At 41.2% G+C, this 14,518-nt stretch overlaps 1 protein-coding gene and 1 pseudogene across 1 annotated transcript in view; one reads left to right on the forward strand and one right to left on the reverse strand.

Annotated features, from left to right (window-relative positions):
* SHROOM2 (shroom family member 2) overlaps positions 1 to 14,518 on the forward strand; it is a 229,110-nt gene that overhangs the window by 85,001 nt on the left and 129,591 nt on the right. Inside the window, exon 4 of the mRNA XM_089683832.1 lies at positions 6,782 to 6,885. Within this exon, the coding sequence (XP_089539958.1) occupies positions 6,782 to 6,885 (104 nt within the window). The remainder of the gene's footprint in view (positions 1 to 6,781; positions 6,886 to 14,518) is intronic.
* Positions 11,912 to 12,075, reverse strand: LOC149457347 (U2 spliceosomal RNA; annotated as a pseudogene).

Raw genomic sequence — 14,518 nt, forward strand, 5'->3', positions numbered from 1 at the left:
AATGTGCATAAAGAAGCCAAGGAAAGATGGAAAAATCTCCAAAAGGCATCAAATTACAGATTAGACATTCTTATAATATGTCAACAAAAGTTAGATTTTATTTCCATCATTTACACTTTCAAAATAACAGAAAACAAAAAAAATGGTGTCTGCAAAAGTTTGGGCACCCTGCAGAGTTAATATCTTGTACTGCCCCCTTTGGCAAGTATCACAGCTTGTAAACGCTTTTTGTAGCCAGCCAAGAGTCTTTCAATTCTTGTTTGAGGTATCTTTGCCCATTCTTCCTTACAAAAGTCTTCCAGTTCTTTGAGATTTCTGGGCTGTCTGTCACGCACTGCTCTTTTAAGGTCTATCCATAGATTTTCAATTATGTTGAGGTCAGGAGATTGTGAAGGCCATGGCAAAACCTTCAGTTTACGCCTCTTGATGTGATCCCCCGTGGATTTCGAGGTGTGTTTAGGATCATTATCCATTTGTAGAAGCCATCCTCTCTTTAACTTCAGCTTTTTCACAGATGGCATCAAGTTACCATCCAAAATTTGCTGAAATTTTATTGAATCCATTTTTCCTTCTACTCGTGAGATGTTCCCTGTGCCACTGGCTGCAACACAACCCCAAAGCATGATTGATCCAACCCCATGCTTAACAGTTGGACAGAGGTTCTTTTTATTAAATTCTGTGCCCCTTCTTCTCCAAACGTACCTTTGCTCATTCCGGCCATAAAGTTCAATTTTAACCTCATCAGTCCACAGAACTTGTTTCCAAAATGCATCAGGCTTGTCTATATGTTCATTTGCAAAGTTCAAACGATGATTTTTGTGGTGAGGACGTAGAAGAGGTTTTCTTCTGATGACTCTTCCATGAAGACCATATTTGTACAAGTATCTCTTTATAGTGGAATAGTGTACTACAACTCCAGTGTCTGCCAGATCTTTCTGGAGGGATCGTGCAGTCAAACGTGGGTTTTGAATTGTTTTTCTCACAATCCTGCGAGCTGTTCTGTCTGATATTTTTCTTGGTCTTCCAGATCTTGCTTTAACTTCCACTGTTCCTGATGACTGCCATTTCTTAATTACATTCCGAACAGAGGATATTGACATCTGAAAACGCTTTGCTATCTTCTTATAGCCTTCTCCAGCTTTGTGAGCGTCAACTATTTTCAGTTTCAGTTTTCTAGACAACTGCTTAGAAGAACCCATGGTGCTGATTGTTGGGGCAAGGTCAGATGAGTCTGGGCATGTAAAACCTTTGAGCTTAACATCACCTGGTCTTCCCAGATGATGATTGAGAACAATCCATGACACTGGCAGGTCTCAGCTTTGCAAAGGGGGCAGTGCATGCTATAAATTCTGCAGGGTGCCCAAACTTTTGCAGACACCATTTTTTTGTTTTCTGTTATTTTGAAAGTGTAAATGATGGAAATAAAATCTAACTTTTTTCGACATATTATAAGAATGTCTAATCTGTAATCTGATGCTTTTTGGAGATTTTTCCATCTTTCCTTGGCTTCTTTATGCACATTAATACAAATTTTTAGCTGGGGTGCCCAAACTTTCGATCCCCACTGTGTGTGTGTATATATATATATATATATATATATATATATATATATTTATAGGGGACTGGTCTAAAAGTTATGCAAGCAATCTTAGCAAGAGGCTGTCTGAGGCCAGAAAAAGTGAGGGTAGAGGATATGAGTTAAAGGGAAGAGCAGTGTGAGAAGACCTTGAGGCTAAAGTCAATTAGAGTTGGTGAACTTTTTGATTGGAATCATTATGTCCCTCCCTCTATGAAGTTCTCAAAGAGAAAAATATGTGTGGTCATTCACTGTTTGAAGACTAGAGAGGTACTATTGAAGCTCTGATGACCTTGATTCTAGTGTGGCCTTGTCAGTGACAGAGAAAGAGTTATGTGTTGAGTGCACTGGCTGGAGTGAGGTCCCGGGCAGGGACGGACTGACAACTCATGGGGCCCCTGGGCAATAGGGGATCATGGGGTCCCGGTGTCCTTGCCCAAACTCAAAAAAGCCTTTGAAAAACGTACCAGGGGCATCTCATGGGGCCCCCTACTGACCCCGGGCCCTCGGGCAGTGCCCGAGTTTCCAAATGGTCAGTCCGCCCCTGGTCCTGGATTATGTGCTGCCCATCCCCGGTGCTGTCATGGAAGGATGCTAATACATGGCATCCTGAGTTGTTGTGCAAAGAAAACTTTCTCATCCACAGTACAAAAACCCCACAAGAGCTGTCTCTTAAACCCTTGTTTTAAAAAAAATATAACTGACTTATTGAGAGGATTGTTTTCCTTAACAAAACTGGTGTTTCTAGGGTTCATCACTGTTCAGTTTGCCATCACTATCAGGTTTTTAAATATTTATGGTATTTTAAATATGCTGGGGGGGTGCAACTAAACTGTTGTTAACTGATGTCAGTCAACACATGTATTTTAGGTACATTAATATATGGTTGCCATTCTTCCCCGTTTCTCTGTGACAGTCCCAGTAGGGTTCTGGTTGCAGGAGATGACCATCTCCTGGAGCCGTCAGGTAGACCAAAGTTTGTAGCGCATAGGCGCAATCGGTCACACTGCATAAGCGGCAACTCCAAAATAGTGCCACTAGAGCTTCTTGCATGTGCGTGTTGACACATGCTGCCGTGCATACTTGGACTGTGCCAGGCGTGTCATTTAAAAATTAGATTGGCACTTGCAGTGGGAGTTGGGGCCTGCACATTGCAAATTTATTGTAGCTGGTGGACCGGGGACAAGTCCAGAGATGAAGCTGTTAAAAGCAAGTCTGTTACTGTGAGTAACTACTGCTGACATGATCCCTGTTACCCTGTTACAAGTGTGTTACTTATTCTGATCCCAGAACTCTGAGTAACAGACTGAATTTAGAGGTTGAGATTAGATTGCACACAGTTCAGGGTTCAAGATTAAATAGTCCCTTGAACACTATGATTTAGACCATCTTGACCCATAACAGCATGGTTTCAGGTTTAAATTGCCATACCCTTTTAAGCCCCACTCACAATTTGCCAACATCCACAATTTGCCATGGTGCGCTATGCACACCGCAACAGCTTCCATGTAATTTTTCTTTTTTTTTTTTTTTAACTTTAACAAAGAGGATGTAATTTGTGAGTGTGGTTGCAAATGAGAATAGTTTTCTAGGTGTGGTCAGTAGGGTGTCCCTGGATTTCACTTTCAAAACCTGGTAACCCTCCAGTGGAAATCTAGGTAAAATTGGGTGGACATGCAAGAAGTTTAATGCAGAAGAGATATGCTTTGTCTCTTCTGCATTAAAGCTACCTACCTGCCTGTCCACCGCTGTACAGTGAGCCACGCAGGTGCAGCTCACTGTACAAATTCGGCAATGCCAAATTTGGCAGAACTCCCACGCATGCACATGAGCGACTTCATCCCCGGCTGGCCAATGACCAGGAGGCCGGCCACCTGAAGATGTCAGCAGCCAGATGGGGAACTTCCGGACAGTACATCGCAGTATCAGAGGTGAGTATTGTTCCCCTTTAATTAACAGCATATACTTAAGTCTGGGAGAATGACATTCCACCAACAGTTCTTCAGCCTTTTATAATAAGAGCAAGGTCAGAGCTTATTCAGGGGAACCAAAGAGTGAAAATATGGAGAAGGTTCTGCTAAGTAGAACTATTTATACAACAAAAGTATCAACTATGCTAGTGCACCTGTTGTGCTTCAAATACTGGTCAGAACTACCAACCATGGGCTAATGAGGTCCACAAAGATTAGGAGTGCCGTTTATGGGTAGGTCTCATTCAGCAGAGGGCATCTGATTGCTTTAAATGTTTACTTACAGGCCTACAATTATATTAATGTCCTTTTTTTAGTGGAGGGTTATTGTTCATGTTTATGGTTAATGTAATTCTTTCATCTATGAAAGTTCATAATTTACCCAGCCATGTTCTGAGATTGTGCTGGTTTTCCAATAAAAGTTTACATACACCTGTCATATGAGAATTATGGCATTGTTGACCCATTTTCTGAATATGTGAGTTACCCAAGTATCATGTTTTGTGACCTGGAACAAGTATTCAGGAAAGCATTTCTAATGTTACTTTAGTGTGTCAGCATGACAACCATGCAATTAGTATTTTCAAAAGGTCAGACACAGAAATGTCAGCCCCTTTATTTAATTCATGATGGGGTTACTTTAAGGATAGATTTTTGGGGTTTTTCAGTTGATAAACTATACCATTCATTAACAAAAACTCAAAAAGTCCCAACCTGAGCCGAAATCTCTCAAATCTATCATATTTGGTAAAAACCATTGGCCTGTCCATTCCATAATACATATACTAATTGGCATAGTCCTGCTAAAACAGGGAAAGCTAGGAGTTTTGATGTTGAAGTAAACCTACAAACAAGATAGCTTCTCTAGGTTTGTTCTTAAAGCATTGTTCCAGTGAAATAAAAAATAAATTAAAGTCGGCAGCTACAAAAACTGTAGCTGCTGACTTTTAAAAAAAACAGTCACTCACCTGTCCCTCAATCCCGTGGTGTCCACCGACCCACCCCCCCACAGCCCGTTTCACCGGCCTCGCTGTGTTCCCGGCGCCGGCATCTTCAGTGTGGGCACCCAGATGTGACAGCTTGCGGCACATGCCTGAGTATCGCTGCCCTTTTGTGAATGGCCCTGTCATGTGTCCCAGAAGACTACGGGGAGGGAAACTAGGCGATCGCAGTGGAAGTGGGAGCAGGTACCTGTCGATTTCGTGTACCCGCTTCCTAAAGGTGCCAAACCTTAATGGGGAGTGGGGGACCAGTCCTAAAGTGGAGCTGACCCTTTTGGGTGTTTTGCTGTCTGTGCCCCTGTTCAGAAGAATTCACCTCACTTTCTGTCCCTGTGACAATTGGATTTTAAAAATTTGGGATGTCGTGGAAACAAGGATTGGTGATAAAGCTTCAGTGCAGACAATTTTTTCCCATGATAACTCTTAACGGAGTGAATTTTCCTTTCTAGGGGTAGATTTCCTCTCACTTCTTCTTGTCTCCTTCTGTTCTTAAGTATGAATCTTATGTAAGTCAGATGTATGTAACTTGAGGACTGCCTGTACTGGTAAAGGGCTGTGTTTTATTTTTGCATCTAAGCCTGGGTTCACATATATATATTTGTTTATTTCAGGTACTTATATAGCGCCATCAATTTATGCAGCGCTTTACACATATATATATTGTACATTCACATCAGTTGCTAACCCTTAAGGGGCGTACAGTCTAAGGTTCCTAACTTACATTCATACACAAGGGCCAATTTAGAGAGGATCCAAATAACCTACCAGCATGTCTTTGGAGTGTGGGAGGAAACTGGAATACCCGGAGGAAACCCACACAGGTACAGGGAGAGCATGCAAACTCCAGGCAGGAGGTGCCATGGCTGGGATTCGAACCAACAACCCTAGTACTGCCAGGCAGAAGTGCTAACCATTTAGCCACTGTGCCTCCCTATGCGGTTCGGCATATCGCATGTGATTCGCATCCTTTAAAATGTTTTTTAAAGGATAAAGCACTATATTTTGCTTTCTTTTTTGGCACTATATATGTGGAGTTTTGGAGTGAATATAAGGAGGAATAGACCCCTGGAGGAGAGAAGGAGAAATATCCATCCATTTATCCTCAGACCAACATAGGATAGTATAAAGTGGAGAAATACCAGGTGGATGATTAGAAAATCATAGCGTGGAACCATCCAAAGGAAGTTAAGAGCAACATTGTACTCATCTATCATTTTAGGATAAACAGCTATTTTAGCCTATACATTGGGCTAGAAAAGGAGGTGAGCGCACAAGAGAGCATTATTTATTTCGCAGCCATCCATGTGTTGGAACAAATTCATTTGTCTGTTTTTATGATATTTCATGAAAGGAGGACTTTTCTTTATTATATGTTTTTGGACACATGCTGATGGGATATATTGCTTATGGATTGTTTGTTTTTGGTCATTAATACATTTCATTTATTTTAGGAGGATGATATAAATAATTTTTTTTTTTTTTTATACAATTGTATGGTTAAAATATTTTTCATATATAATTAATTAGCACGGGAGCGCAGCACTATTGTTTGATTATTTCTGATTCGCACAGGAACCGCATCGCATTCATGTGCAAATGACATGCGAGTTCTGTGCGGTGCGATTTGAGCCATACATTTTGTATGGATCAAAACGCACCGCATCCGCGCCAATCAGGTGCAGGACCCTTTTTGTGGTCCGGACTAGAATCAAATCGCATGGGTATTCACACCCATGTAATCCAAGTGTGCACATTGCACCGCGTTTTGCCATCCAATTTCGGAGTGTTGTTAACATACACACCCGAAGCGGTTCGCATGAATGGGGTGCAGTTGTGATGCGGTGCAGAATTCGTACAGAAACTGCTGCAAATTCTGCACTACATCAGTGTGAACCCAGGCTGATTTGCTAGTATTCTGCACATTTTAAAACAAGTGGCTGCAAGTGTTTGAAGTTTTCTTGGCCCTGAATTGTGTGCTGTTTACATTTTCCTTGAAGATAAGCGCACGATGAATAATAGCAAAGTCACAGCAAATCTGGTAGTTCACAGCGAGTCATGTGGTACGGTGCTGCACTTTCAGCCAAACCAGGGTGATAAAGAGAGCATACTATTGGCTTCATGTTCTGTCAGGCAGACCAAACCCACAAATACAGGGTTCCATAATAACAGATTTTCTCCATCCTGAAACTTGATGACTGGGTGTCTGACTGCAGGCTTTGAAATCCTTTCTGCAGGGAGCAATTGTCGATTCAAAGAAGCAGACAGCCGGCGAGAGGGAAAATGCTGAGGACGCTCGTTTGTCACACTGCAGCAGTAGCAGAGGGAGCTCTTCAGTAAGGTAAGGTGCTCTTCCTGCTCCACTTACTACACAGACATGACTGTTCGAAAGAAATGCATTGATCATGATTGCCGTTTAGGTGCTGTCACAGACAGTAATCTCTATGCTCAGAACCTGAGATGATACAAGCTGTAGTTATGCTTGCTAGAAAATGTTTTGTTTTTTTGTTTTTTTTTGTGATTTTTATTATATGCTACTTAAACTATACATTTGTGAGTATAGCAGTTTTATTTAGCTGTGATGTTGATGAATATTTATGTAAAAATAAAAGAATATTAAGACTGTTCCATTTTAAAACATTAAAGCTTACACATGCTATTGTTAGCCTTGGGCTGTGTGGTTAAACCAAAATGTCTTTGATATGTACTGTATTTGTATTCGATTTGCCTTACCATGAGCTTAATAACACTGTAAAGTGCACTGAAAATGAGGCATATTGTAGACGCCGATTTGGTCACGTATTATGTATTGCACTAAAGAGTCAGAACAAGCAACATTTCAGCACCATTCACACATTCACATACGCAGTCCAACTGAGGACATCTATCAATGCACTTGGATATGGCTCAGGCTTTCTGATCATCTGATCATACCTGCGTGAAGCTGAACTCCAGGCACATATATGAAAAAAGCATTGAATGCAGTTATAAAAGATCATTAAAGTGATTGCAAAGGTTCCTATCTTATTTTTTTTAAATTTTAAAGATGTAATACTTACATGGTCTGTGTAATGGTTTTGCATAGTGCAGCCCCAATCTTCCTCTTTTGGGGTTTCCTGCTGGCACTCCTGGCTACTCCTGTTTTCCGAGTATCCCCATAGCAAGCCTTTGCTATGGGAGCACTCTTGCGGGCTCTATCCGGAGCCACACAGTGTGCATCTATTGACACACACAGTTCAGCTCAGCCACGTCCCCAATGGCTCCTGCTGCTCTCACTGAGTCCAGTGATGGGGGAGAGAGAGAGCAGCAGTGCTGCTTTTGGGCACAGGATTGGGATCAGGCTCAGGTAGGTATTTAGGGGGGAACAGAGGGGAGCTGCACATAAAAGGTTTTTTATCTTAATGCAGAGAAAATTAAAGAGAAGCTACAAACTCCCCCAAAAAATACAGTATTTGGAGCTGCTGACTTTTAATATAAGCACACTTACCTGTCCAGGGGTCCACGCCGTCATCACTCGGACTAGTTTTTCACTAGCCTCCAGGTTCTCAGTGCCAGCATTGCAAGTAAGGGAAACATAATCTGCAGGGTGGATAGGGGGTGGGTGAAGTGTCAAAAACAGGTAAAAAAAGTGCCAAATGGCAATGGAGGGGGAAGGGGAGGCGGAGGGTGAGGGTGCAAACAAGCGGAGCTTCCCTTTTTGGGGGGAGATCCGCTTTAAAGTGAGAAAAAACCTTTTAGCCTTTACAACCACATGATTTTTTTTAAACAACTGGTATAAACATTGACCTTTACTTGATATAAGCCTATTGTAATCATTTGTACAGGAGAACTTAAGTTGGCCATAGATGAATCGAAATTTGGCCAGTTCAGCAGGAAGTGGGCAAATTTCTATTCTTCTATGGCCATTCCTGCTCCAGAAAGAAGTGAATCTAACGATCAGCTTCTCTCGAACGAGACTGTTGGAACATTTTCACGTGATCAGCGCATACAGCCAAACAGCTGCAGCGATGATCGGTGTATCAATGTATTCTGATGTCATCGTTGCCAGAATGCAATAGTGCAGCAGCGAGGTTTCCTCCATTCACCTTGATAGTGTGGGTGAGGGAATCCTTTGTGTTTTTTCTTTTTTTTTTTTTAATCAGTTAGCCAGCTGGCTGTTAGATCTTTCTTTTTTTTTATCTATGGCCAGCTTAAGACTGAAAGAGAAAATGGCAGCACAAGGGGCAAATCAGGTAACCTGCATGCACATGCGATCATAATGAACATGCTCACAGGAGCAAATAGCTGCGTTTTCAGGCAAGGAGATGATTTTTCTGTACTGTTTAACGGCAATAGAGAAAAGTCATGTAGGCTGTGTAAACTTGCATAAGATCTATAAATTCACTGATAGTTAAAACTGCTCCCATATGTGTATTTCAGTGATGTATTGCTGTTTACCTGGAGTTCAGCTTTAACATGCATTTTCCTGTGCCATCATATTTCAGATTCTTAAACATTTACCCCCAAGCTACACGATACACCCAGAATTCATTAATCCTGTGTGTACTTAATGGAAATGTTAAATATACTATTTTTATTATGAAAAGAAAAAAAACTATTTTCATTTCAGGTCTTTCTAAAATATTTTGTATTACTATTTAATAATATCCTATTCTAGCCAGTATGCTGTCTTCAACATTTTCCTAGATAATCATAACTGCTTTGCTGAAAAAAAAATTCCTTGTTTAGGCCTCATTCACAAAGTCAAAACACCGGTGTACAAATGTTACAAACCATTAAGGCAAGGAACCTAATGACCATTAAATATATCCATTTTTTTAATGTGTAAATAATTTCATGTTCTTATTTTCAATGATGTATACATGCAATCAGACACAGATTTGTGGATTCTGAAGACAGTGCATTTTTACACAGCTGCGTGAATGCCTCCATTGAAAACAACGCAGCTGCATTCAGATCCATAAATAAAAAATAGTGCTAAATGTGTTTTTTTTTTTTTCTTTACGGCCGTGTGAAGGCGGCCTTACATTGCTCATTGTTTGAAGCTCAGCTTAAACACACGGCTGAATAAGTCAGAAAAAACCCATATGCTCAGCAAGGCTCCATCTCAGGCTCTGACCTATAGGTCGGCAGAAAACAATGTATGCTGTGCTCTCTAGTTAGAAAACCCCTAATGCAAAAACAATTGAAAACAGAGGAGTATATGTAGATGTGTATAATGTGTGTGTGTATATATATATATATATATATATATATATATATATGTGTGTGTGTGTGTATATATGTGTGTGTATGTATATATGTGTGTGTCTATTGAAAGCAGCACTCCATTTTGCAGATCAATGAGTTGTTTCTGTTTTGTGTATGGATGTATGTATATGTATAAAACATATATATATTTATATTTGTGGGGTTTATTTTTTACCAGTGAACACAGTGCATTACATAGGGGAACATAGTGAAGGATCTTTCAATAGAACATCCTGTATGTCTTACAATGAGCCCTTGTTTATAACAGAACCCTTCTTCTGCTGTATGTGAAGATGTGATCTCCCTGCTCTCTGCTGGGTTCTGAGTCTGTAGGGAAAGCTCAAATCAGCCTGACATAAGCCTGCAGAGAATTTTTGGTTGCTGCATAACCAGGGCTTTAAAATGTGTATTCCACCCACGGGATGGACCCGTTATGGCAAAGAGATTTCTTGTGTTTCCCTAAAAGTAAATGGTGTGATTTTAATTGAAGGAACAATTTGTGGAATGCAGTATTCTGAAACAATGTACTAGTGTGCTAGTACTGCAGCTTTCATTTCATTATATATTTTATTAGGTTTTCAGAAATAAGAGATGAATATGCAAGATTATTAACTCTTTGAAAGCTTGCAGCAAGCGTTGCTTGGATTTACTTAGGGATTTTTAAATCTGTAAAGAATTTTTTATATTTTGTAGTTTATAACATTAAGGGTTTGTACATTTACTTTGAAAGCTGAACTTCAGGCAGATACAAAACACCAATTAACATAGCAAATTATTCATTAAATGTATTTTTAAATACAATTAGTGTACAAAAACTAGAGGTGCGGGGAGTCTGATTGCATACTGGAGCCTTGGCATGTAACAAGGGAGGTATGTATATTATTTTATGCTTTTTTGTAAGTGTACACTTGTGGCGTGCAGTTCAGAAGAAAGAACCAGTAAGGCTTTATGCATACCAGGCATTTTAAATGCCACTTTTAGAACCATTTTTCTTTTTTTCTACCCTAAAAGCCCCTCAATGTTGGCCTAGGTGTACACATAGGCATTTATAGGCGTTTAGAGGCAAAAAAAAAAAAACCCCAGAGCCAGCTCATTCAGGAAAGGAGCAGTCCAGTGGCAAAGAAATTCTAAAGGTTTCTAAATATGTTTTAGCCCTAGGTGTGTCAATCCCTTGAGTGTTCATTCATTACAGTGACCAAGATAAATGAATAATCTGACCAATGGAAAGAGTGAACACCCAGGCACTTGATGCACCTATAGTCTTTAGGTGCGTTTTTGACACTGATTTTTTCCTCCCCTGGAGCATTGGCATCCAGGGGAGAAAAAAAAATTGTCCTGTGTGCATGGGGCCTAAAAGTTGTGCAGGACCAAGAAAATCAACACTCCTGGAAGTGTTGGTTACCTGGTGGACTTGGGAGGCAAACAGCACAGGCGGCAGTAGATGTACATTTTTTGTTAGTTATTTAATCTGCAGTGATGCAGAAAAACCCTTTAGTGAACAAAGTACATGTGACCACACACAAAAAAGTACACTTAAGGGTGTGCCTTTGTTAGTCCCCCGAAGGGGTAGGACGTTACCCTGAACCCCTGGGGCGCAAGGCTCCTGATGGGGACAAGGTTTTGAACTTGGTCCACCCAGCCAAAAGGCCTGGGGGAGCCCTCTCTTCATGGTCAGCCAAAGCCGACCACGGAGTACTGGGTCGAGGGGTAGTCCTTAGGACCCACACCCTCCATCTAGTGAAAAAATATGCACCAAAGTTCCGAAAACCTGTAGAAAAATTAATTAAATAAGTGGCCGTGCAATTGTGCACTGGCTAGGACCTGAGGCCTGGTAGCAAACATTGCCCTGGACTTAGCCAAAAGTCCTATCCCACAGAGGCGCAGTGCAGAAAACGTTTTAGTGCCATGACCATGTGCCCATTCACACTGTGGGTTTCACACACCCAAGTGCTACTAAGAGCACCCCTGGGGTGACCACTACCAGGGATCACAGACAACGCGGACTCTCTGCTTTCCCAGCCCATGGCCAGACAAGGTAGACATGCTCAAATCAGGAGAGCCCCTCCAGTTTTCCTGGGGGAATTACTCCCGTGCCCCAACTGCCTGCGACCTAGTTTGTGTTCTAGCCAGTACTAGTCATCAGAGCTCCCATCATACCAGCAGAGATACTATACAGCAAGCCATTCCTACCAAAAGGCAAGAATGTTGGCTGAGCACCCCTACTGGACACTAATAAGAACAGATACTACACTTGATCTTAGCCAAAAGACCGAGAAGCGATAGGCAGTAGATGTAACCAATTTACTTTTTTTTTATATACAGGTATTCCTTTCTTTTGAAAACTTTAGCACAGTGACAGGGTCACTTTAACAGCCCTTTTACACTAGTGTGTTGCAGTAATGCATGTCAAAAACGTGTTACCACAACACATGGTAACAGATATAACATTTAATTTGTGAACCATCTGGGAGTTGTGGCATGCTATCTGGTTAAATGTGTGCTTTCAAAATGAATGTGTGGGTCAGTGAAAAGCACATTAACATATGAATACTTCACAGTAAGCCCTGGTTCACACTGATGTGATGCGGAATTTGCAGCGTTTTCTGTGCGAATTCCGCGCTGCATCAGAATTGCACCCCGTTAATGCGAACCACTGCAGGTGTGTATGTTAACACCCCGAAAGCGGTCCACAAAATGCGGTGCGATTTGCAGAATTGGATCGCGTAAGTGTGAATACCCATGCGACCCGATTCTAGTGCAGACCAAAAAAAGGGTCCTGTACGTTTTTGGTGCTGGTGCTTTGCAATTAGAGCCATACAAAATGTATGGCTCCAATCGCACCGCACACAAATTGCATGGGATTTGCACAGGAATGCAGTGTGAATCACATGCGATATACCACACGGCATATATGTGAATCCAGTCCTACGGACTTGCCCATTACCTTTCCTTAGTCCTGATATGCACTTGCTACTGTTTCACTTTCTGTTTTGCTGTTTGTTCTTTTTTTTGCTACTTAGAGAGATATCAGTACCTAAGGAATTACTCCTTGTGCTGCTTTGATTAGGTACTCTCTGTGTTATGCCTTACCCAAATAGGGTGTACCTCGTCCATGATTCCAGGATTTAGTCTGGGTTACTCATGTGCCTATATGGTGCAATATATGCCCGGTTTCCCCGGATATTTTCTGGGGGGACAGAACATTTTATTTTATGGTCTCACCTTTTCCCTCTGATTTTCGTAAAGGTGTACTGTTTTACTCACTGTCTTTGTTTTCTAGTATATCTGACTATGGCCTTCGGCCTATGCACCTTCACCCTGCTTTTTGCTGCGGCGCTATGCTTTTCATATTATTGCTGAGTATTGTGATTGTGCATCTCCGTAATTTTTCTTTTGGAAAAGCAATACATTAAAAAAAAAGGGGGGGGGGGGGGGGTTCTGCAACTCACTACTGCGAGCAGGCCCATTATCTGCGAGTTTGAAGACTGCCTTATTGCCTTAGGAAACAACCTAGGAGACACTACTATTTAAAGTATAACTATAGGCAAAACATTTTTGTTTGTTTGTTTGTTTGTTTGTTTTGGATAAAGTGGAGAGGGATTAGAACCCATTTCAGATTTTTATTGCTTCCTTTGCCCCTGTTAGGGAGATTCACCCTCTCGGTTTCTCCTGTTTACCATTTCATTGAAAGTGAAAGTAAAAATTTCCGCTAACTTCCTATTGGACAGGGGTTACAACCCTCCCTTACTATATCCAAAAAGGAAGAAGTTTTAGCTATAGTTCTACTTTAAGGGCCAGTTCACACTACATGGGTTTCAGTTGCTTTTTTTCTGCATCCAAAATGCACAGAAAGTAGGTCATACAGTTGTCAATGTCATAGTTCACATCATTGCTTGCAGTTCAAATGCGTTCCAGTTGCAGAGTAGAACATGCTGCATTTTTTCTGCACAGAACTTTACTGGAACGCAGCAAAATGCATCAAAACGCACTAGAACACACATGTCCCTATTTAAATTGAAGAAAAAGAGAGGGTGGGGGGGAAATGAACTGGAATGCATAAAAAACGCACTGGAACGTGGCGAAAACACATCAGAAACGAACCGGACTGCGCATGTGGAATCACATCCAGAAAGCATCTGGACTGCATTCCTATAGTGTGAACTGACCCTTAAGGTTATACTGTATGTTCTTTGGTGATTTATCAGTGAGCTATGTTAGTATCCATTATGGAACTCAGCAGTTACCAAAACAAGGATGCAGCATGTGGCTGTAATGGTATGCTTGGGACAATTAAATACTTGCTTGAGCCTAAAATCACATTCCTAATGAGCAAAAATACAAAAATCTATTCTTGTTAAATCATATTATTATTACTTGTGTTTTTCCAATTAGAGTAGAACGAGGTACAGAAGAATTTAAAATCCCTTGTTTAGGAAATTTTATTAGGATGCTGCCAAGTATGGAATTTCCATTTGGGCAGATAATGGTATGCCAGAGAAAGAATTTTAAATTTGGTTTAGGCTGAAAACTAATGCAGCACATATGTTCTGTACAATTAAAACTGAATTTCAGGCAGATAAGCAGCTTAACTTTTTCGTGCTGGCCGCATGCAAATGTGCGGCTACCGGCGTCTGGGCCATGACGCCGAGCGGCCGCACATTTGCGTGCAATTAACAAAAACATATGTGCTGAAAGAGCGCACCCTGCGCGCTCCCAGCACACAT

Source organism: Staurois parvus, unplaced genomic scaffold (assembly GCF_062004578.1).
Source record: "Staurois parvus isolate SC_StPar_1 unplaced genomic scaffold, SC_StPar_1.0 ptg000324l, whole genome shotgun sequence".
Taxonomy (NCBI): domain Eukaryota; kingdom Metazoa; phylum Chordata; class Amphibia; order Anura; family Ranidae; genus Staurois; species Staurois parvus.